At 44.4% G+C, this 22,801-nt stretch overlaps 1 protein-coding gene across 5 annotated transcripts in view; it reads left to right on the top strand.

Moving 5' to 3' along the window:
• Positions 1-20,546, top strand: part of LOC102293256 (sodium- and chloride-dependent GABA transporter 2) — a 35,039-nt gene extending 14,493 nt beyond the window's left edge. For 2 of the 5 annotated variants that reach the window (XM_042219951.1, XM_042219952.1), the window contains exons 2-15: positions 3,397-3,641; positions 3,807-3,941; positions 8,628-8,768; positions 8,875-8,965; positions 9,047-9,179; positions 10,502-10,636; positions 11,226-11,329; positions 12,306-12,430; positions 13,263-13,375; positions 13,474-13,611; positions 13,692-13,794; positions 16,199-16,299; positions 18,316-18,486; positions 18,587-20,546. In XM_042219951.1, the coding sequence (XP_042075885.1) occupies positions 3,428-3,641; positions 3,807-3,941; positions 8,628-8,768; positions 8,875-8,965; positions 9,047-9,179; positions 10,502-10,636; positions 11,226-11,329; positions 12,306-12,430; positions 13,263-13,375; positions 13,474-13,611; positions 13,692-13,794; positions 16,199-16,299; positions 18,316-18,486; positions 18,587-18,724 (1,842 nt within the window). In that variant the 5' untranslated portion in view covers positions 3,397-3,427 and the 3' untranslated portion in view covers positions 18,725-20,546. The other 3 variants (XM_005919992.2, XM_005919993.3, XM_005919991.3) reach the window with 3 other exon arrangements.
• The last annotated feature ends 2,255 nt before the right edge of the window (positions 20,547-22,801 follow it).

Below are 22,801 nucleotides of genomic sequence, written 5' to 3'. Positions count from 1 at the left end.
TACACTGTTAGGGTTAGTTTAAATTTTGACATCCAAATTCTGAATAAATTGAACTGCTTAGAAAATCCGACTGCACTCAGACTGCTAGAATGAAGTTGCTTAAAAATGCGATGGTGGACATTGTTGACTGCAGAAAGTATGTAATCGATGCTTCACCCCATGTGTTTTCATTCTTTTGCTTAGTAGACATGTACAGCAGATTGAAAAATACCACCTCATGAACAAGAATAGAGAATTTTAAAAGAATCAAGCTAATCAGTCACAACAGTAAAATGGCCTGTATTTGTATAGCGCTTTACTAGTCCCTAAGGACCCCAAAGCGCTTTACACATCCAGTCATCCGCCCATTCACACACACATTCACACACTGGTGATGGCAAGCTACATTGTAGCCCCAGCCACCCTGGGGTGCACTGACAGAGGCGAGGCAACGGGTGAAGTGTCTTGCCCAAGGACACAACGACCGAGACTGTCCAAGCCGGGGCTCGAACTGGCAACCGTCCAATTACAAGGCGAACTCCCAACTCTTGAGCCACGATCGCCCACAGTGAAATGAATGAGTCCTGTCTACTCCATCCACTGTAACTCTAGCCTTTATTAAGCCCTTCAGGTTCTCTGAGGTCTAATTAATTATTGATAATCCAAAGACTGGCAATACGGCAACGCCCAAAATGAGGACATTGTGAATGCAGACTGACCGTTTACACTGCAACCCTCACTTTGTTTATTTAAATATAGCTAATATAGCTAATTATATTAGCTAAGTTGGAATACTCAAAGTTTCCTTTTGTGCTTCTCTAATTGTTGAAAGTCTAAAACATATTCATATAGTAGAAAGTTAGTTTAGTTAGGTTGGTTTAACTTTGTGTATAGTATTCATATCAAGAAAACAAGAGCAAAGAAAAGCCTAAGTACTATCCCTGAATATCCTTACACTCCATGTGATATATGAAGGCAACATAACAATAATTTTACATTTGGCACACTATGCACATACTACACCTTTACAGGAGCAGGTAGAAGTTGAACACTTAGCAAGGTCTACTCTTTTTTTCATAAAAAAGGAGAAACCTAAGGAAGTTATAGAATAGGATGGAAAACACAGCCTCGACTGACACTGACTGTTTTCAAGAACAAACACTCACTGAACATCCCAGTGTTACCTGTGTTTCTTCCTCTTTTGGCCGCTCGCTTTAGAGGTTCTCACAGTGGTTGCTCCATCCCACCCTAACCCTAGCATCCTCCTCTGTCACACCAACCATCTACATGTCCTCCCTCTGTGTTCTTCCTCTTTCTCTCCTCTATCAAAAAAGGTAATACAACTGATGAACCTTTCCTCTTTAAAAAATTCAGCCAGCTCTAATTATGACATCACTTAGGTAGGAATCTCCCTAAGCCCTACTGTGAGCCACAGCAAGTAGTACAGCGCGAGATAAGGGTGTGGCAGATGATAGATGTGGTGAAATCAGTGCATTGCCAGAAACCCTCATTGCTGCTATTTCAGCTTATGCCATCACACAGAATGCAAATTTCATCAAGGAAAGAAAAAGCAGCTACAGTGTGGAAGGATGTGGATAATAGCCGCTCATTTGACTAGTTTTGGTGCTGTTATCATTATTATGAATTGCATAACCCATTCTTATGCATCACTCAAATATTATGGATAAATAAAACTAAGTGACTTCTAAGGGTGATCACATCTAAATTTGAGGTGGGTGGCAGCAAAATGAAAGCCTGACATAATGAAGACACAATCACTACTATATGTTAAATAGCTTAATAAATGTTAGCTTTTTTAATGGCCTACAAGCAACACTACTAAGGATGTAACAGCAAGAAAGACCAGTTTTCTGACTGATACAGGTAGCAAAAGAACATAGTGGGAAACAGGTTTCTGAGAAACGACCTAACATGACTCATATTCATCAAAAAATAACCCAAAATACTTGGAGGAAAGAGCGGGTTTAGTACACGCGATAGATTCTTAAGGTTGATAAGGAAGTGGAGAGCAGGTACCCAATAACAGTGTTGTAAGTCTTTTGTTGTGCAACGCTAAATTACACTACTCATTACCCATGATGCTTTGTGTTTCATTTTGTAACCTGCATCTTGCGGGTTAACATCCCCTCGCCACACCAGACCCAAACATAGTGCCTGTATAAATTTGGATTGAGACGCTGCACCGGCCAGCAGTCTCTCACACAGCAGCTCGTGCCCGGAACAAACCATTTCCCTGCCGGTATACAGGGGTGGTCGCGGTATTAAGAAGTACTGGAAACGTAGAGGTAGGCAATATCACCGTGAATTCTCTGACACATTTTTAAAATTATATGTGAAATAACAAGCGAGCGTAACGACACATGTTCGGGGAAATAATTACAGCCATTATTCGTTGAGCATCCTGAGTGTTAATCCCGCCTCTAGCGCTCAGGTCCCCGCCGTTAGCTTAACCTCAGCATGGAACTGTTACACGGAAAGCATTCACTTCAAGGATAACCGAAGCTACACATGTGTTGTTACATTGTCAGCGTTTCTGCTTTTATGTTCGGTGTTATAAGCGGGCCAGTCATGGTGGAAGGTTAAAAAAAGAAGTCATTATAAAAGAAAAGATGCCGGGTGTGTTTGTTATATCAGTATTTGGTGGTCACGTGGCCTGACAATGTTTATGAAAGGAAGAGTGGGATCTAGGTTACCCAAAGTAAACAAGGAAGTGTTTCCGACACGTTACGAAACCTTAGCTATTGTAACCCTCACTGCTTTTGCTGGGATTTAACAGTTAATTCATATTTAAGAAATGTTCTAAAGTTTAGAGGCTCTACTTCAATTAATACTACATGAAAGAATAATAAAGAATATCATCATAAACTCTGGTGAGTCACAATAGTCTGAATATCAGAGATTTTTAACATAACAAGGAGCAGAGTGTCTTATTGCTGCTGTAATAACTATATTAATTTACTAAAGGACAAATTAATAAAGAGTTTTACAAGTCAATGGATGGAGTTAAGGTAAAAGGTAGACATAGTTATTGAATGTTGGATGTCCTTCACCGTGTGTACATTTACAAAACACCTAAATGTATGAAGTAGTTCCCAGTTATGGTGAAACTGACACATTTAGTAAGGGGTAGTTCTGCAGTCCACAGATAAAGTACACACACCCACATTAGTTTGTCCTTGACACGAGCATCGTAGATAAGTGAGGCAGCCAAACCAACTGCCAGCAGACACACTCGGCTTCCTGTCGTTCAGGCTTGGCTGCGAAGATGTGAGATCTATCTTGCCCCCTTCTTTTACTTTCTTGTACTTTATTTTTGCTCCAAATAGTCCGAACGAGTTGTGAGCTGTTATTTGCTTTCATCCTGATCGTCTCCGTTATCTTTTCCACCTTATTCAGGGTTGTGTTCGTATCACTGCCAGAACCTGCAATGCCCGATCAACTGCCTCCAAATCCTGCTGGGACACTGCTAAACAAGTTCCCCCAGGGAAGCCTGCCAATGGGAAAAGAAGCTACCAAAGACGGCCTACAAGCCAGAGGCCAGTGGGCCTCCAAGGCTGAGTTCCTCCTGGCCGTAGCCGGGCAGATCATCGGTCTGGGAAACGTCTGGAGGTTCCCTTACCTCTGCTACAAAAATGGTGGAGGTAAAGAGAGGAAGTAAAACTGGCATTGTCTAAAGTGTCTTTGTCTCTTTTTTCTCCTTTCCCTGTCCTATTTTTCCAGTCTCATTCTCAGAATCATTGTGACTTGAAATTAAGATTAAGCTGGTCTGGTTTGCTCCTTAAAAGCACCTTTTATGTTTGGCACAGGTGTGTTTTTTGTACCTTACCTGTTGTTCCTGGTGTTGTGCGGCATCCCCCTCTTCCTCCTGGAGACCTCACTGGGACAGTACACCAGCCTGGGAGGGGTCAGTGCCTGGAGGAATATGTGCCCATTATTTGGAGGTACTTTTATTTCCTTTTGTTTTATGTAGCCAACAGTAATATCAGCCAATATTTTTTTCCTCATTATTTAATCTAATATGTATTATTGTTACTATTAGATGCATATTAAATTCAGTCTTCCAAAGACAAATGTTTGTATAACTGCATGCACGAGTTTGTGCTTGCACCTCTTTAAAATAGATGTGTGTGCGTCTTTTCAGTCCAGTATGTTTTATTTACACAGAACTATACAGTAGTGCAGTTAAGATAAGTGAGATATGTGGATAATTTCTACAGAGGCTATATAAAGTGCTAGTGGTTGTGAGTGGTGGTTCAGTCCATGTTATTATTGTGTGTTTGAGGGTACAGTTGTCCATTGTGTGTGTAGGTGGTTGTGGGTGTGTGTGTATGTTCAGTCCATGAGTTTAACGTGGGTCAGATGTCAGGAGGCAGAGTTCAGGAGTCTGACAGCTGTGGGGAAGAAGCTGTTCCGGTACCTGGTGGTCTTAGTCCGGAGGCTCCTGTAGCGCCTCCCAGAGGGCAGGAGGGTGAAGAGTCCATGTGATGGGTGACTGGGGTCTTTGATGATTTTCCCAGCCCTTTTCAGACACCGCTTCATGTAGATGTCCTTTATGGCAGGAAGTGGTACTCCGGCGATGCGCTGCACAGTTTTCACGACCGTCTGCAACGCCTTCCGGTCCGAGGCAGAGCAGTTCCCGTACCAGACTGTTATACAGTTGGTCAGGATGCTCTCGATGGTGCAGCGATAGAAGTTCACCAGGATGTCTGAGGACAGGTGGTTCTTCCTCAGAGTCCTCAAGAAGAAGAGGCGCTGGTGAGCCTTCTTGACCAGCTTGGAGCAGTTGGTCGTCCAGGTGAGATCCTCGGAGATGTGGACTCCCAGGAACTTGAAGCTGCTCACACGCTCCACAGCCGTCCCCTTAATGTGGATGGGTGGATGTGGGTCAGCATTCCTCCTGTAGTCCACGATGAGCTCCTTGGTCTTCTCGGTGTTAAGCAGCAGGTTGTTTCTGTCGCACCACTCAGCCAGACGATCCACCTCCTCCCTGTAGGCGGCCTCATCGTTGTCACTGATGAGGCCAATCACCGTGGTGTCATCTGCAAACTTAATGATGGTGTTGGAACCATCAGCAGGTCTGCAGTCGTGGGTGAAGAGGGAGTAGAGGAAAGGGCTCATCACACAGCCTTGTGGTACACCGGTGTTCATTGTGATGGTAGATGAGCAGTGGTTATCCAGCCGGACATGTTGGGGGCGGTTGGTCAGGAAGTCCAGTAACCATTTGCAGATGAGGGAACTGATGCCCAGGTCTGTCAGTTTCCTGATGAGTTGTGAGGGGTGGATTGTATTGAATGCTGAACTGAAGTCTATAAACAGCATTCTGGCGTAGGTGTTGTTGTTGTCCAGGTGTGAGAGGACAGAGTGCAGTGCGATGGAGACTGCATCCTCTGTGCTCCTGTTCTGGCGGTATGCGAATTGGTGGGGGTCCAGGGTGGGGGGGAGACAGGATTTGAAGTGTGCTAGGACCAGCTGCTCTAAGCACTTAGTGATGATGGGGGTGAGTGCTACTGGGCGGTATCATTGAGGCAAGATGGGTTGGAGTTTTTGGGTATCGGGACGATGGAGGTGGATTTGAAGCAGGCCGGTACCACAGCGTGGGCCAAGGACAGGTTGAATATGTCTGTGAGCACTCCTGCAAGCTCCCCAGAACACGCTCTGAGAACACGCCCGGGGATGCCATCAGGAGCCTTGTGGACATTGATCCTGCTCAGCACCGCTCCTACATCGGTGGGGGAGAGAGTCAGAGGTTGGTGGTCTGGCGTCATGTTGTTGTGGTTGTGGGGTTCCCTCGCTCAAAACGAGCATAAAAGTTGTTGAGCTCGTTGAGGAAGGAGACATCAGAGGATGCGGGGGAGGGTTTGGTGGTCCTGTAGTCTGTAATGGTCTGGAGTCCTTGCCACATGCGTCGGGGGTTGGAGTTGGAGAAGTGTTCTTCTACCTTCTTTTTGTAATGGTGTTTGGCTTTTTTGATGCCCTTCTTTAGATTAGCCCTGGCTGTACTGTAGGCGTGTGCATCTCCTGACCTAAAGGCAGTGTTGCGGGCCTTCAGGAGGAGACGAACATCCCGGTTCATCCAAGGCTTCTGGTTGGGGTACATGGTGATCCGTTTCTGGGTGGTGACACTGTCTGTGGTTTTGGAGATGTAATCCAGTACAGATGAGGCGTACTGGTCCAGGTCTGTGTGGGTGAACATATTCCAGTCTGTGTTTTTAAATCTGTCCTGGAGCACTGCGTCTGTCCCCTCTGGCCACACTTTAATTGTCCTCACAGCAGGTTTCACACGTTGGATGAGTGGTGAATACCGAGGTGTGAGGAACAGGGAGAGATGGTCCGATTGTCCAATGTGGGGGAGGGGTGTGGCTTTGTAGGCTCCAGCCAGGTTGGAATACACATGGTCTAAAGTCTTGTCTCCTCTGGTGTGGCAGGAGACATGTTGGTGGAATCTGGGGAGGACTGTCTTTAAGTTGGTGTGGTTGAAGTCGCCAGCAACAATAAAAGCAGCCTCGGGGTGTTTATTCTGGTGTTTGTTAATGGCTGCAGAAAGTTCTTTCATGGCCAACCTAGCATTAGCGTCGGGGGGGATATACACGGCAGTGAGTATGATCGAAGTGAGTTCTCTGGGGAGATAATAAGGTCTGCATTTGACCATTAAAAACTCCGCATTAGGTGAGCAGTGACTCTCAGTAGTAGTGGAGTTCATGCAAAGCATTTTTAGCAATGTCCAAGGAAAAACTTGAAGACATCGGAGAAGAGTGGGCTAATCGTATGTGCTAAAGACCACTTTAAAAAAAATTACCAGAAAGTCTGACTCCTTGGAACCAACTTATAAAGAAGTTGAGGGGTAGCTCAAGATTTTTGCCCAGTGCTGTTTTCTGGTTTTACCCCTTGCCTTTTTTTCTCATTCTTCATCCATATTGGCACAAGCATTCAAAGCTCCCACGTTAATACAAAACCTGTACAAACAGTGTGTCTGCAATCAGAAAATGCCAGCTGTGTGCATGTGCAGTGGAGAGTGGAGCTCAGCTTGTGCTTTAAAACAGCTCAAGAGTGCAAAAGGCACCACGTTCCCTGCCGACCAAGAACAGCATGCAGTGTCTTGTTTTCTTTGTATCTCGCTGTCCAAGAGAGGAGTTTCAGATAAGTATTAACCAAACACACAATCACAACCCAACAAGTTCATCTTTCACCTTTAACACAGCAGTTGAAAAAAACCACGGGACAGATGGTGTGAGGGATAGTCTTAAAGTCTATGTTATATGAAGGGACCCTGTGATGAGACTGCTCTCATCTCCAGTGTCACATGGACACATCACGTTTTTCAAGGTGTAGTGTTAATCTTGTAAAGAACCATAACTAAACTCATTTTCTTTTTCTCCATAACCTACCCAAGCAGGTTTTAGTGCTGCGACCTTACCAAACACTAAGAGAAACTGCAAAAAATAAATAAATAAATAATAATAATAATAATAATGCTTAACTGGACACGCCTTTCGCCCTATGACAGCTGGGATAGGCTCCAGTGCCCCCCGCGACCCTGAAAAGGATAAGCGGAAGCGAATGGATGGATGGATGGATGGACACGAGGCTTTTGTCATTCACAGCTTTGTGTTCAGCATTGCCAGTTGACACCTTGTGGGCATTTTTGTGACAGCAGAGGCTTCTTACAAAACAAAACAGTCATATATTTCTTTCTCAGATTTAGACAAGCCCCGGAGCTGTTTCTGTGTTTGCTCAACACTTTAGCAGGGTGTGCAACTTTGGCATGCATGGGAAAAAAACAAAAAATACTTAACCTGCCACACAGATTCCAACCAGTAGTTAGCAAAGCAATGCAGCCCTGAGGGTAACGGCCATGTTTCTAGAGAAAGTGTGAAAGTTGCTGAAAGGGACAAAGAGCGTGTAGAAGAGACGAGACCCAAATGTTCCAGTTACGCTTGTTCATCTCAGCTAATGCTAGTAGCATGCTAGCTGCTGGACCGCCTCTGAAATTGGTGTATGTGTGTGTTTGTGTCAGTGGAGCTATGTTTTGTTTTTTTTATTTAATGAAAAATTATTCTTGTCCCAACATTTGCCACTCTGGCCCATATGGCCTGCAGATGCATGCGTGCACAAACAGACACACACACACACACACACACACATATCTGCGCACACTCTGTTTTTGTTGACAGCTAGCTGCATGAAGGCCATGTGTTTAGCACTGGAATAAACTCCTGCACTTCCTCGGGCACATGTCCTCGTACTTATTGCAAACTTGGACAAAGAAAAGCTTCTGTTGGAATTCCTCGCTGGTTTGTGCAGTTAGCGTGCCCGTCGTCAGATGCGGCCTGAATTTCATTAGCGGATACCACAGACAGCTATTTGTCTAGCCAAACAGCCTACACTTTGTAACCCACTCAGGGCCTCATAAGACTATCATTCATATCTAATGAAGATGTACTCAGTGTGGGCTGCAAGTCGAGTGTCTGAGTAACGGGATGCTTTCATCTCAAACTCAAGTGACTTGGAACTGATAACAGAGGGCGTGTTCATGGAGGCTTTGAAGCTCATTTATGCCACTCTTCATGCTCACATAACTCACCACACGTGTCCGCTTGTCTTCTCTGCAACTTGTTGTGTCTCCTTAGGTCTCGGCTACGCTAGCCAGGTGATGATCCTGCACGGCTGTGTTTACTACATAGTCATCCTGGCTTGGGCTCTCTTATACCTGTCCTACAGCTTCCAGGCGGAGCTGCCGTGGTCGCACTGTAACAACACGTGGAACACGAGTCAGTAAAAACATCAAATCAGAAGCTGTCATCCTTGCAATTTGACGCTACCATGCAAAAGACTTTAAGAGGCAAACTGGGGTCTGTTGTGTGTGTCCTCCTGCAGAAGCGTGTTTCTCATATGACTCCTACAACCAAACAGCCAACGCGAGCAGCCTGCCGGAGAACGCCACTTCCCCTGTCATGGAGTTTTGGGAGTGAGTGTAACATCTTTAGAGTATTGATGATGAGGCTTGAAACAGTTTTGGTGCTAACACCTGCTGCGTGTGTGTTCTAAGGCGGGAGGTGCTCCGCCTGTCCAGCACTTTGGACGGGCTCGGCCCGATCAGCTGGAAGCTGGCTCTGTGTCTGGCCGCCGTCTGGCTTATCTGCTACTTCTGCGTCTGGAAGGGAGTCAAGTCTACCGGGAAGGTGAGGAGTCGACACATCAGCTTCATCAAGTTCCCTCTCTGTCTCAGCTACATGTCTAAGCTGCCACCATAGACAATGTAAAAGATGGATGCATCCATCTTTGGTGTAAGATATGACGAGTGCACGCTCATTGACTAACAACTTGTGACCAACAAGTTTTGGGAGTCTGGCCGAAATGAGGGACTGAGCCCATAAGCTCAGCAGTAAAGTGTTCAGCAGTCCTGTCAGAAAAGCGTTAGTCTTCTGTAGCACCAGAAAACTTTTAGGTAACCATACTGAATGCAAGTTTTTAGACATAGCATTAGCATCACAGTTCCAGCCTTGAGGCTACGTCCATGTTTTGTGCCATCTGTGGTTTCCAGGTGCTCACCCACATCAAGTGATAGAAACAAGTGTTTGAGCTCTTGCAAATGTTCCACTTCTGACACTTTTTCTAGTTTTAGTGTTTGGATTTTAAAGTCAGCATTTTGTGCCCACAAAAATGGATATCATGAGAAACTGCTTTGACCTCTGTGTGAAAACTGTTTTTACAATCCCCCAGAGCACAGGGTCAGATAAATATAGGTGTCACTGGAGGTGGTCGCCTCTCGGTAACTTTTTATATGGTGTGCAGCAGAGCCAGCGCTTGCTCACTTGTCAAAAACAGGGCTTCTCTGCTAAAATATGAAGAAACTAGGCCTGTCCTGAATACTACTTTATGTACTTTATGTACTATTTAAGAGTGAATATTGGTGGATGTTGTCCCGCATGGGTAGGGAAAAGGTTAGGGGATTTTACAACTCTGCCTGGCTGATTTTGGACATATTTCCAAATCAAAAGGTCGCTTAGAAAGAAAGGTAGAAGCAGGAGAATGTGTGTGACTTTCTCCCTCTTACACAGTGCATAGCCAACATGCATTTTTGAAAAGAAAAAAGTTTCCAAAGGAACTATGAAAAAGTAATAAAAAACCAAATGCCTACCTCATAAACAAAACATGCTTACATATAATTTAATGGCACCCATTTATTAATAAAATTTTAAAAATATCTACGGCAGGAGCATTTTTATGGTGACATAAAGTCTTTTAAAAAGAACCTCGAGGAGCGGTAAAGTCCAAAACATAATTCTCCTTTCATGTAGCAGATGAGAAATAAGGGCCACGACACTGCAGCCACTTTGTCGGACTTATTTGCTGTGCCTCCGCCGCCGTCAGTCAACAGATTTTAAGACTCCAACTTTCCTTCTTGTAGTATTTTCTTTCTTTTTTTTAAAGAACATCACAGTCACATCCTCCCTGTTTGTCTCTGCGACCACATCCCTGCACGCTCTTGTGTACATTCTAGGTGGTGTACCTGACGGCCACCTTTCCATATGTAATGCTGTTTGTGCTGCTGGTGCGTGGTGCCACCCTGCCCGGAGCCACCCAGGGAATCATCTACTACCTCAAACCCAACGTTACCCGCCTGGCTGACCCACAGGTACAGCAACACAAACGCGCACTCGCTTTATGTGTCCGTAAACGGTGGCAGATTTTGAAAAGCATCACGTCGGAGGACATTTTTCTAGTCGTTCTTGCAGGTCGTACGGCAGCTCCTACAGGTAGGAGAGCCGCGCTGTCAGGTGAGTAAATGTCAGATCTGCCATACAGCAGGAAGGAGATTGGATTATTGTTGTGAAGCTGAATGTAGTTTACAACGTGACATCTGATTTGTTGCTCTGTGCCACATTTTCATCACTAGATCATTAGATCTTACTGTCGCTGTGGTTTTGCGCTCTATCAATTCAGAAGCGACTTTCAAACTCTTCTTCACTGGTGTGAAAAAGTGTTTGTTATTATCGTGTGGGTATGGTTTGACAGCATCAGTATCTATTTGTTTCTGTTACTTAGCCAAGTTTGTGTCATGTTACCTGTAAACTGTGTAATATAGAACATCTTGTACGGTGTACCTTTAACCCCAAAACAGCAGCCAAGGCTGATAAAGTATATCAGTAGTTAGATATGAGCTTGTGGGCTAACATGTCCTTTCACTTTCTCCTCTCGCTCTCTGTTTCTCTTTGTTTCTGTAGGTATGGATGGATGCTGGTACCCAAATATTTTTCTCTTATGGAATCTGCTTGGGAAGTCTCACAGCTCTGGGCAGTTACAACAAATACAACAATGACTGCTATAAGTGAGACACTATGTCAGACACACACAGACATATATGCATACAACCATGTAAAAACAGAGTCGGCCACACAGCTTCTCCTTCTTCCACTTGACTTGAGACAAACTGTAGTTGCTGAAATGTAAGATGTAAGCTCCCACTGGTCAGATGGCTTCCAGCAGGAATGGCTGGAATGGACAGAGAAAACACACTGATACAGCCACACCTTAAAGAAAAGCCCTCGCTGCCATGTTTCCCACACTGTAGGACTCCCACACACACACACACACACACACACACACACACACACACACACACACACACACACACACACACACACACACACACACTCAGGAAGAGCCAAGCTCTTGACTCTTGGCTTGTATTTACAGTAACAGGACAGATCAAGTCCTCAGTGGGGTTGTGTTCTGTCTTTCAGTTTTCACAGGGTGTTTTTTGTGTTCAGCGCAATGCTGTGCTAAACTCTTGAGACACACTCTGTATATACTGCTTACCAGGAGCCAGACTGTTGTGAAGCTTTTTGAGTAATAGTTCTCCAGACTTCTGAAGGTCTTTCACGGTTCTTTCTTTGGACATTGGCTGCTTTTTCACCTACTTTCAGTCCAGTCCTAGTACCCGACCATTTTCACTATTAGACCTATTAGCCAAAAACTTCCATCTTCACATTCAGGGAAGAGCTTCAAGAAGTTTGAAGAGCTGCTCCTGAAGACTTCTTAAAGAAATAACAAGAAAGCTAAATAAGAGAGTTCAGGCTGTTTGAAAGAATTAAGGTGGTCGTATCAAATATCGACTTTCAAGCTTGTCAGAATTGTACAAACTCCCTTTTTGCCTCATATCCTGGATTTTCATGTATGTTTGCATGATTTTACCACGAAAATATAAGGAAATGAGGGGTGGCTCAAGACTTTTGGACAGCACTGTATTGAAATCTAATTAGTTAACTCAGATTAATTTTGTGTGTATTTATGTATTTTTCCAGGGACTCTTTTATGCTGTGCCTCCTGAACAGCGCCACCAGTTTCCTGGCAGGATTCGCCATCTTCTCGGTGCTGGGATTCATGGCTGAGGAACAAGGCGTGGACATAGGCACCGTAGCCCAATCAGGTGAGAGACTGTTTTCCTTCAGGACACAGAACTGTCAGCATAAGTCAGCAGACTTTGACTTTGTGGTTTTTTGCGCCACAGGCTAATTTAACTCTTAATTTAACTGTTAAAGCATGAGGAGGAAGTGTGAAACAATCAGAAGTGATAGTGATCCCAAACCAGATTTTATCAAGATGCCCTTGTGGTGAAAATAATAATGAAGCATAAAATTAGTCACACATACCAATCCGGTCTTTACGTCTTTAGCCTGCTCCGGGTCCAAACTCTGCTTCAGGTCCCAAAGTCATAAGAACACTGCGGCATCACTGAGAGTTACAAACTGTCTAAATTCTTTCATCTTCAATAAAATGATTAGTGTGGCTCCTCTATCAGGTGTAACAATGAAGTTTAACATCCAGGCATCCGTGAAAACAGAATTTATGAAGTTTAACGGAGTTAGCAGGGAGTTAGCTCGCTAGTTTCCATCTAAAGATGATATAGCATGTTCTGACTGAGGGATTTCTGAAAAATTCAAACGTACAGCTCTGTTATCACTTCCAGCATAAATGAAGACAGAAAACTAAACAGCAGTGACGTTTGTAGGGTTACTGAAGTTGGCCTAGCTGGTATTTAATGATGTGCTTCGTGGTGGCTACACAGACAACCCACCCATTAATAATCACTTGGCAACAGTGGGAAGGGAAAACTCTCTTTGAAGGAAGAAACCTCTGGCAAAACCGAGCTCAGCTCTGAGTGATAATGTGATAAAAATAGTAAATATTTTCCATTATTTTATGTCAGAAGAAACTTATATTAATTGTTTGTAATATCTTTGGTCTCATGGTCTTCTCAGGACCCGGGCTTGCCTTCATCGCCTACCCGAGAGCTGTAGCCATGATGCCCGTACCCCAACTCTGGGCTGTCTGCTTCTTCCTCATGATCATCATGCTGGGGTTGGACACACAGGTAGATGCAGACTAACACCCTCGACAAACTTTGAATTTCTCTGCACTGGCGTTGCGTTCGGTGTCATGGAAACACGCCGACATATGTGTCTCGTGCAGTTTGTGAGCCTGGAGGCCCTGATGACATCAGTGACTGACCTGTACCCTCACCTGATCAGACGAGGTCACCGCAGAGAGCTGCTGTTGCTGTTTGTCTGCATCGTCTGCTTCCTGGTTGGACTGGTCATGGTCACACCGGTAAGTCACACCGGTGGATGGATGTGTTGTGTTGGAGAAGTAGCCTGTTTTTAATGAGTCGTCTCTTCTGTGTGGTGCAGGGCGGTCTGTATGTGTTCCAGATCTATGACCATTTCTCCTGCAGTGGAGCCAGTCTGCTGCTTCTCTCCATCTTCCAGTCTCTGGCCATCGGCTGGGTCTACGGTACAAATCCCAACTCTAGCCTGCTCCTTGCCCTTTCATCACCTGTTTTCTGTCCTCATGATTCTTCCCTCCACTCTATATTTCCCATTCCTTTTTCTCTTCTTCCCCCTTTCCTTTTCCTTCCTTTTCTGATCATCTCCCTTTTTCCTCATCTCTTCTGTTTTGTGTGCCCTTTTACTTCTTTTTTCCTTCTCCTTCCCTTTCCGCTCCTCCTTTTCCGTCTTTATCTAATCTCCTTGTCAATCTAATCATTCATTTCCTTTCAATTTTAATCTTTTCCTTGTCTTCCCCTTTTTTCTCCTCGCCACACTGCTCTTTCTGATCCTTCACAAACTGACTCTTCCGGTGTAACATTTCATTTCCCTAACCCCTCTTCCCCTTTTTCTTTTAAATACTTTTTTCAATGTTCTTATATTTCTTGCCATCCTATTTTCCTGGTTCTTTCCTTTATCTTGTTTCCACTCTTGTTTTGAATTCTCTTTTATTTCCATTTTTTAGCTTATTTTCCATTTTCTTTGATTTTCTTTCTCTCCACTCCTTTTTCCTGCTTTGGTCTCCTTTCTTCTTGTTTGATTTTTATTTGATCTTTTCTTTTCTTTTTTTTAATGTAGCACTAAATTTATGGAAAAATAGTGTCCGAGTCATTTCTACTAGTCTGACTTTAATTAAATTCAGTTGGAGCTCAGGCAGTAGGATAATGAGATTATACATAATCTTAAGCTGGTTGCTGTTATATAGAAAATAAAAATAACTTTTATCACTAATGAATATAAGTCCTCAAATCTGATAAACACACACACACACAGTCTCGCTGTCCACTTCCTCCCCTCCTCCGGCATTCCACTTAGAGGCAGTAGACAGTATATTAACATGGCTGCAGCTACCCACTGTTGTAGGGAGACTGGCTCCTAGCCAGGCCCCTGTCTGTCTCCTCCGGGCCCTAAATCAGCCTCCGGGCCCTGTCGCCTCTCAGTCTCAGTCTGCTGGCCCCAGGGAGCCCCCACTCCAGCCAGACATGGAGGTCTGAAGCATTCACAAAAACACTGTTTGTTTAAAAGTGCAATGGAGGGAGTGTTTTATATGCATACATCAGGACAATGCAGTAAACGCTCAGTGAGGTTAGACAGTCGACTTTAGGTGTTAGAAAAAATATATGTTGCCGTTTCATGAGATAAAAAATAGGCTGAATGCTCCAGCAGAGAATGTGTTTGTAGGTGTGGGTGCTTATGAGGGCCAAAAAGCCTGTTTTTATGGCTCTCCTTGAGTTGAGGAGAAGGGTTTTAAGTGGACTGTGCGACACAGCGTTCACAACTCAGCTGCACCTTTTCCCCCTTTTTACGGCTGTGGGAATTTACAGTTTTTTAAGTACTCTGATGACCACTAACACTCCTGTACCGCTGGTTATGTGGCCCTGGAGGGAACGGTTCGTGGGGGACACAATTCTTAGACTAGCAGTGAGAATGTCTGACGGTCTTGAACTCGTTTGAGAACGGAGCAGGAAAATAACTGGAAATTTATCACCAGCAAGTGGGTGTCATGTGTCCTCTTTTTACCTTCTGAGGTGGAGTAACTGAAAGAAAAGCTGCAGACAACTTCCTCATCCGACTCTCCCGAGATTCTCCAGCTTTCATGTGTCAAAATTGCTTTAAGGTTGTTGAGTAAGTCATTACAGTGTGGTGGTTTGTCCTGTTTCTACCCCTCCTTGAGCCTGGTTCTACTGGAGATTTCTTCCTGTTAAAAGGGAGTTTTTCCTTCCCACTGTCGCCAAGTGCTTCCTTATACGGTGTCGTCTGATTGTTGGAGTTGCTTTTTAATATTGTAGATGTTTATTTTCTTACAATATAAAGCGCCTTGAGGTTGTTGTGTTATATATTAATAAAACTGAATTAAGTTGCAGAGTATGTGACAGTTTGTGCTCCTCCTACTACCACTCCAGACAGAAAAGAAAAGAGCTGTAGGTACTGATAGCATTTTGCTCACTTTCTTAAGCCTGCAGAGAAAAGCACTAGTGTGGATTTCAGGAGGGTTGGTAGTCAGACAGTTTGGTGTGTGTCCTCAGCTTCGCCAGTATATCACAAGATTACAACAAAATTCCACACAACTGCCCAAAAGGATAAAATAACATAATGGTATTTCATATCTGAAAGGTCAAAGGTCATTCACCGTGATGTCAGTGTATGAGCGTGGACAGGCTGTAAACAGCAGCTTGGCTGTTTGTCCTGTGCAGCGGCGATTTCAGTTATAATTTGTTTTTCTCTCCTTTTTTTTTTTGCTTGTATTTTCTGCTCTGGCGGTGAATACCAGGAAGAAAAAATGTTCTCTAAGCACAGTTGGCCACCGTTGCCAAACCATGATGTGAACTGAACCACAACCAAACCTCACTGTGTTCTTGTTTTGGCCACAGGAGCAGAGCGCTTCAGCGCCAACATCAGGGATATGACCGGCTACAGCCCTCTTCCTTTTTTCAACCTGTGCTGGAAATACTTGACCCCGATCGTGTGCACTGTGAGTAACCTCCACCCGCTGACCTGCATTCCACTTTGTTATGAGCTGTTTGCTGTGAAGTAGGATGTCCATTAGCACAGGTGTGGGATTTCATACAGACTCCACCTTCCACCTCTCAGGAAAATATCAGGGTTCATCTGTGTGCCACGTGTGTGTCTCTCTATCAGTGAGGTTGGCTTTTTATTCCACCACCTCCAGAGCAGAAAATGAATCATGAGCTCCGTTGGCAGGACTCAAGAAGCACTGGATGCGAGCAGTTTCCAAAAGAGTTGAAACACTGTTTGACATGTAAATGGAAACTGAATGCAAATTATTTCAGGCTACATTCAACTGAAACAGAAGAAAGACAGCATGTCAAAAGTTATTTGGAAAAATGTAGTCTGCTTTTCAATTTGATGCCAGCAACACATTCAAGAAAGCTGCAATTTGGGGCACACTTCCCGCTCCAGATACTCGTTTTTAGAAAATACTCTGAAGTCTTTGGGAATTGACAAGACCAAATTGCTGCTACGAACTATTCACAGCCTCCTTACCCATGTTTTTGTTTGCTAATGCTCCAGATGTTTTCGATAGGTGACTGGTCTTGACTTTGGATTGGTCACTTACAGCTGTGCCAAGGTGTTGTTATACGAGCAGAACGTGGTTTGACAGTTTTGCTTGGGATTATTGTCCTGTTATCTGACCCAGTTCTGCCAAGATTTACCTGTTAAACAGAGGGCCTGAAATTTGAGTTTAGAATATTTTGTTATATAAGTTCATGATCAACTCGATCACTGCAAGGAGTCCAGTCTTGTCAAGCCCAAATCATCACCCCTCCACCACCGTGCTTGACAGTTGTTATGTGCTGATATGCTGTATTTCTCCTGCTGTGCATCATAGTCAAATGTCTCCACTTTGGTCTCTGTCCAAAGGACATTGTTCCAGAAGTCTTGTGGTTTGCACTGGGCTGCTACCTTCCCTGTTAATTCCTATGGATGCAGTAAGGGTGTGCTTAGTTTTCTGCGTGACCACATAGAGTCCTGTGAAAACTCTTTTCACATGATTGTTTATGCACTAGCAGCATTAACAGTCCCATCAGTGATACGATGGTTTAAATCACCCATTCTGTGCTCAGTAATGCGCTCGATAACATCTTACATGCTGAGGTTTGAATCGTGCTCTGAAAACAATGAATGTTTGTCCTCTTTAGGATGCAGAGTCAGTGCTTTCCAAAGAGAAGTTCCAGTCTTATTTAGTCAGACCATCCTTAAATCAGCTGTGGCCCAAAGACGGCAGCATCGCCTCTCTTGTTTATAGAATTGTTTTGTTGTTGTTTGGTTGTGAGGGTTTCTAGATACTTTCTGAGGTTTAACTTGCAATTTTCAAGTATTTTTAAGCCCATGAAATGATTTCCACTACAGAATTGTGTCGTTTTTTAAATGCAACACTGCCTTAAACCATAAAAATCATTGGTTTTCAGCCTTGAGTCATTTAATGATAATCTGTTTGTTCTTTGAAATCTTATGTTGAGAAGCTTCTTTGTTTCTTCACTTGTTAGGTTAAATATGGGGCTTCAGCGTTTTGGAGATCACTGCGTTCTGGTTTGATCCGTATTTTACGACCTTTCCCAGGGTTGTTGGGGTTTCTTTGTTTTTGTCCACGTAGTTGTAATTTAGTATAAAAATATAATCAGCAACTATTTAAATTCAAACACGTTTTGCACAGATGAAAATCTGGGAGAGGTACTGCATGTTTTTATTGTGCAGCAGAGGTGTTTTACTGCCTTTGGACAGAGCCAGACTCTTTCCCGGTCTCATATTTATTGAGAGCATTAGGAGACATCTCATCGACCGCATAACAGCGAATGAGTAAATAGCCACCTGTTCGTCTACATCCAGCTGCTATTAAAGGGCTCTCAGGGAGGGTATTTATCGCTGCTGCTGTTTAACTGGGAAACACTGATTTACCATTTTTGGCCTAAAATGTCTAAGCCTAAACCTTTAGTATTTACCCCGTCCTCCTTTCTCCCCTCTTCAGGCCACATTTATATTTTCCCTGGTGCGCTGGTCACCACTGAGCCTGGGGAAAGGACTGGTGGCTCCAGTATGGGCCACAACGCTGGGCTGGATCCTTACCCTCTCATCCGTTTCTCTGCTTCCCATCTGGGCCATCTACGCCCTGGTCACTACCCCGGGAACCCTGACACAGGTGATACAATGCGTTTTTCCTGCTGTTGGATGTGAAACTGTCTTGTGCCTTTAATGACGCTGATCCACAGTCAACTAACTGCAACCTTTCTATCCCGCAGCGCTTCCAAATCCTGTGCAGCCCCGTTGAAACCCCGTCACTGACCTTCCACCACCTCTCCAACCAGTCAGCGATCCCCTCCAGCCCCAGTCTGCCTCTCACTGAGAAGTCAAAGGCACCGTTAAAAGAAATCATCTAGGACAAGATGACCCGACAGACACTTGACAATAATGTAACAGTGGCTGCTGCTCAGTCAGTTGGGTGTGTCAGGGCAGAGGGTCAACTTTAGAGCTAATGCTGCTGGATACCAACAGAGGGGCTGGATCCTCATCAGTCTGTACTTGTTGACTAAATGTTGTAATCAGCTCAAAAGGTGATCCTTCAATTATGGGCTCTCTGAAGGGATTCAGAGGACATCCACATCATCTACAGGAGCATTCAGATGATAAAGCTGATATATTTTCCACATATTTAACTTTAGAAGGTTATTTTGAAGTAGGTCAGTGAAAACGTCAGTTAAAGTAAACAAAACTAAACAAGACCTACCTGAACGCACCATCTAGCTGCTATTGGAATAGTTTCTTCAGGTTGGAGCTTTCTACAGAGGGTCCAGCCCTGAACTGGGACACAGTTTGTTTAATCTTTTGCACCAGACCCACACCCTGCCTGCCAGAGCTGGTTATTGTAAAACAGCACACCCTTCTGGCTTTGAATCATGTTATCTCTTTACCTGCTTTTTTTCCTGTTGTCTCAGTTTATTCATGTAATTAAGGACCATATAATTATAGCTTCTGCTGGCTGTCTGCGCGCAGGACTAATGTTCCCTTTATTTGCCAGCAGTCATACATACATAGAGCTATACTCTCTATGAGAGCCTGAGAGATTACTGTTTGCGTTAGCATGACTGCTTTGCTTTGGAGTCCACTAAAAGAGTGCATCGATTCATTGGGGTGAAGGTATAAACTGAAATGACTCCATGAGTCAGGCGTGTTATGCAGTAATTTATAGGGATGGGTTGTTGTTTTTTCTCATGCTTCACCTTCTGTGATGGCAATATCATGACATTTGAATGGATCATAACACGTCTTACCCTCAGACCAAGTAGAGAAGACATTCAGTCAAGTCCTTTTTATTGTTGCCAACGCACAAGTGCTTGAGATCAAGTGCAGCAATCGGTTTTTATCCATCACACGTCTTTGTTGTTAAAAAAGTTAATTACTGTTGTTTTTGTTTTGGGGGTTTTGTTACTTCCTGTTGCAATTGTGCAGTTTTTATAAAGATTTGAGGCATTATTTAGACAGCTGTGCACTGCAGGGAAACATACATACAGCCAGCATGCAGTACTGCAGTACTGCTGCTGCAACTGTTTTGTCAGAAAAATATATCTGACTTTATTTTTTAATTTTGTACATCACTTTTGAGTTGAAATGTTTTTAGTTCTCCGACCTCTTTATTGTGATTTTCTCTGCGGCTCTAACGTGTGAACGGAGTAGACTTCTTTGAAGACAGCGTGTAAATGATAGTAGAGATATGTTTACGACATAGAAAACTAACACCAGGAGTGCGATGAAGGAATGTGTCCTAGTTGAACAACTTCAGTTCCTTATGTTTGGACTTGAAATGTAAATCAAGAATATGTTTTAATTATTTACACTCTACTTTCCTTCCTTTCTTTTTTCTATCACCGTTCAGCCTAGTGGAGGCGACGTCTCCAGTAACTTAATGTACTTTAGGACACAACCTGTTCTTCACTGGAAACGCTTCTTCTTGAGCAATTGCGATGTGTTCAAATGCAGTATGTTCGAAGATATAAAGAGACTCTTATGGAAACTTGAAACTGCTGTCATTCAAACCTGGATGTCTTTCTGATTGACTTCAGATTGATCCAAGTGTGTCATCATCTCTGTTTACAAGTGTATGCATGTGCCTCTTTATTTTGAAATCCTCCATCTGTACTGTTATTTTCTTTTCTAAATGACTATATATTAATATACATATATATATAAACATTGTGGACATGAGCATTTGTGTCGACTGTTTAATTCAGTTCGTGTGACAAGCCGTGTGTGTGCGTGCAGGTGTGTCGCCGGGAGGCCCCGGGAGGCGTCGCAGTCTCCCTCAGTGGGGCGATAACAGATGCTGAGGCCACACCTGGCTTCTACAAGGAGGGTGGACGAGCGGAGGCGAAGAAGTGAGGAGAGAGGTGGAGGAAAAAGGAACAAATGCCGTGATTAGTGTTCTCCTCATCCTGATGCGAATTGCTGGTTTAACATCCGTGAAAGGATAGAAGTCAAGGAGAGATGGAGTGTGTGTGTGAGGAGGAGGAGAGGGTGTCATGGAGACTAAAGAGGGAGGGAGAGCAGCAGCGGGTGGGGAGGAATTCAGACAGCAGCACTTAGACAGAGTCCGGCAGTTATGTAAAAGGCTCGGTTTGTCAATTAACTGTATTGGAGTCCCTCCCCTCACAGCCACCAGAGGAAGCGGGTTGGTCCTCCACACACACGTGGCTCAGCACGAAGGGTTCACAAACACACACATCTCGTTTTGGTGACGTGCAAAACTGAATGCAGCCTCTTTTTGCACATGTGATCCGGGTTACTATGTAACTGTGTGTGTGTGTGTGTGTGTGTGTGTGTGTGTGTGTGTGCAGGGAAAACGGGGGAGGGTTTATGTCCATATGGTTGCTTTGGCATACGTCTCTGTTTCACATGATGTGGATTAAAAATGATCCAGTGGGCTGAGTGTGTGAGATTCAAAAGAGGAGAGAGGAAGAGGGAGGGAGAGAAGAAGAGAGGAGGACGCTGCAAGGATGTGAGCCAAAGCATGTGTCTGTGCGTTGTTTCACTGAATGCTTTGAAAGATGCTGGAGAAAAAGTTCGTTTCTGCTCAGGCTCACTGCCACCAGCTCGCAGCTGCAGCACTTTTTCATCACACGTATTTAAAAAATTTAAACATTTTGGCCACATTACTTCCCGGGACTAGATATCTGAAACCCTGCCCATGCACTTACAGGAAAAGTCACATCTCCGACACGTTGACTTGCAGATACACTGGAAATAGACAGCTCTCAGCCACGCGAGCACTGAGGGTCCGGCTTGTATCAAAGATCCTATAGTCATGCACACACTTTTTGCCGCAATACTCTTGACAGCTTGGTGTAAAGTAGAAGCACTTGGAGGGGGAATCGAGATGAAACTTGAGGACAGGGAGGAGAGAAAGGGTGGGGGGTGGGGGGGTTGCATAACAGCTGGGTGATTTGCACGTGAAGTTGAGCTTGATATTGGATCCGCTGAGCAGTGGTGGTGCTGTCTTCAGGTCTGTGGGACTCTATAGCACAGGCTTTAACACTCAGCAGCAGAGCCGTAACAAAGATATGAGGAGGTCACGAGCCCAAGTCCCCCACCCAGCCACCCCCACTAAACACACAACTTTGCACACTTTGTAACAATTTGTGATTATTCTCTAAATATTTAAGTTAGTCATTTACAAGTTTTAGAAAGTAAAGCGCTCCTCCGTGTGGGATGTTTGGTTCAAATGTGGATCGTACCATGGCGGGATTTGACAGGGGGTGTTCCAGGGTTTATGGTGGCGGTGCACTGTGTTCCCATTTTGGGCCGAGTTTCTGCTGTCCACCCACACGACCCCCACCCCCATCACACAGCTGCGTGCCAGCCAGCACTGCCCACACCGCTCAGTTGTCCAGCAAGCTTTTGGATTATGGCTCTTTAGGAGGGCTGACATGCTCTCTCACCGTCCAACGCAGCAAAGTTGAAATGTAATATCTGTTCTCAAGTTCTGCACAGAGAAGGAAGAAGAGTAGGAGGGGGGGAGTGTATCCACGAAGAGAGGCCTTCCTCTTAGCACACAGACACACACTGACCTCCCCCTTCGCTGGTGTGTGAAGGTAATAGCTGTTAGGTGAGTCAGCGAATGAGCAGTGTCTTGGAAGACTTTTTTTTTTCTTTTCTTTTCAGAAAAGCCACTCTCCTGTTTGGCTGCCCTCTGAGAGCATGTTTGTTTGTGCATGAGTGAGACGTGGTGACTTCAGCCCCAGCAAGAGGCTAAATCCCTCTCAGCACACAAGTATGACATCCCATTTGCAATACCACACACACACACACACACACACTCCAGGCCCCTGAAAAGGTACAATAAATAATCAAGACAGGTCCTGGGGCAGTATCGGGCACAGCCACACACCTGCAGAGTCACACACACACACACACACACACACACACACACACACACACACACACACACACACACACACACACAC

The sequence above is a fragment of the Haplochromis burtoni genome, unplaced genomic scaffold (assembly GCF_018398535.1).
Source record: "Haplochromis burtoni strain Fernald_Lab_line unplaced genomic scaffold, NCSU_Asbu1 Contig_40, whole genome shotgun sequence".
NCBI classification, from domain to species: domain Eukaryota; kingdom Metazoa; phylum Chordata; class Actinopteri; order Cichliformes; family Cichlidae; genus Haplochromis; species Haplochromis burtoni.
This window is presented reverse-complemented; position numbering and strand designations above follow the sequence as displayed.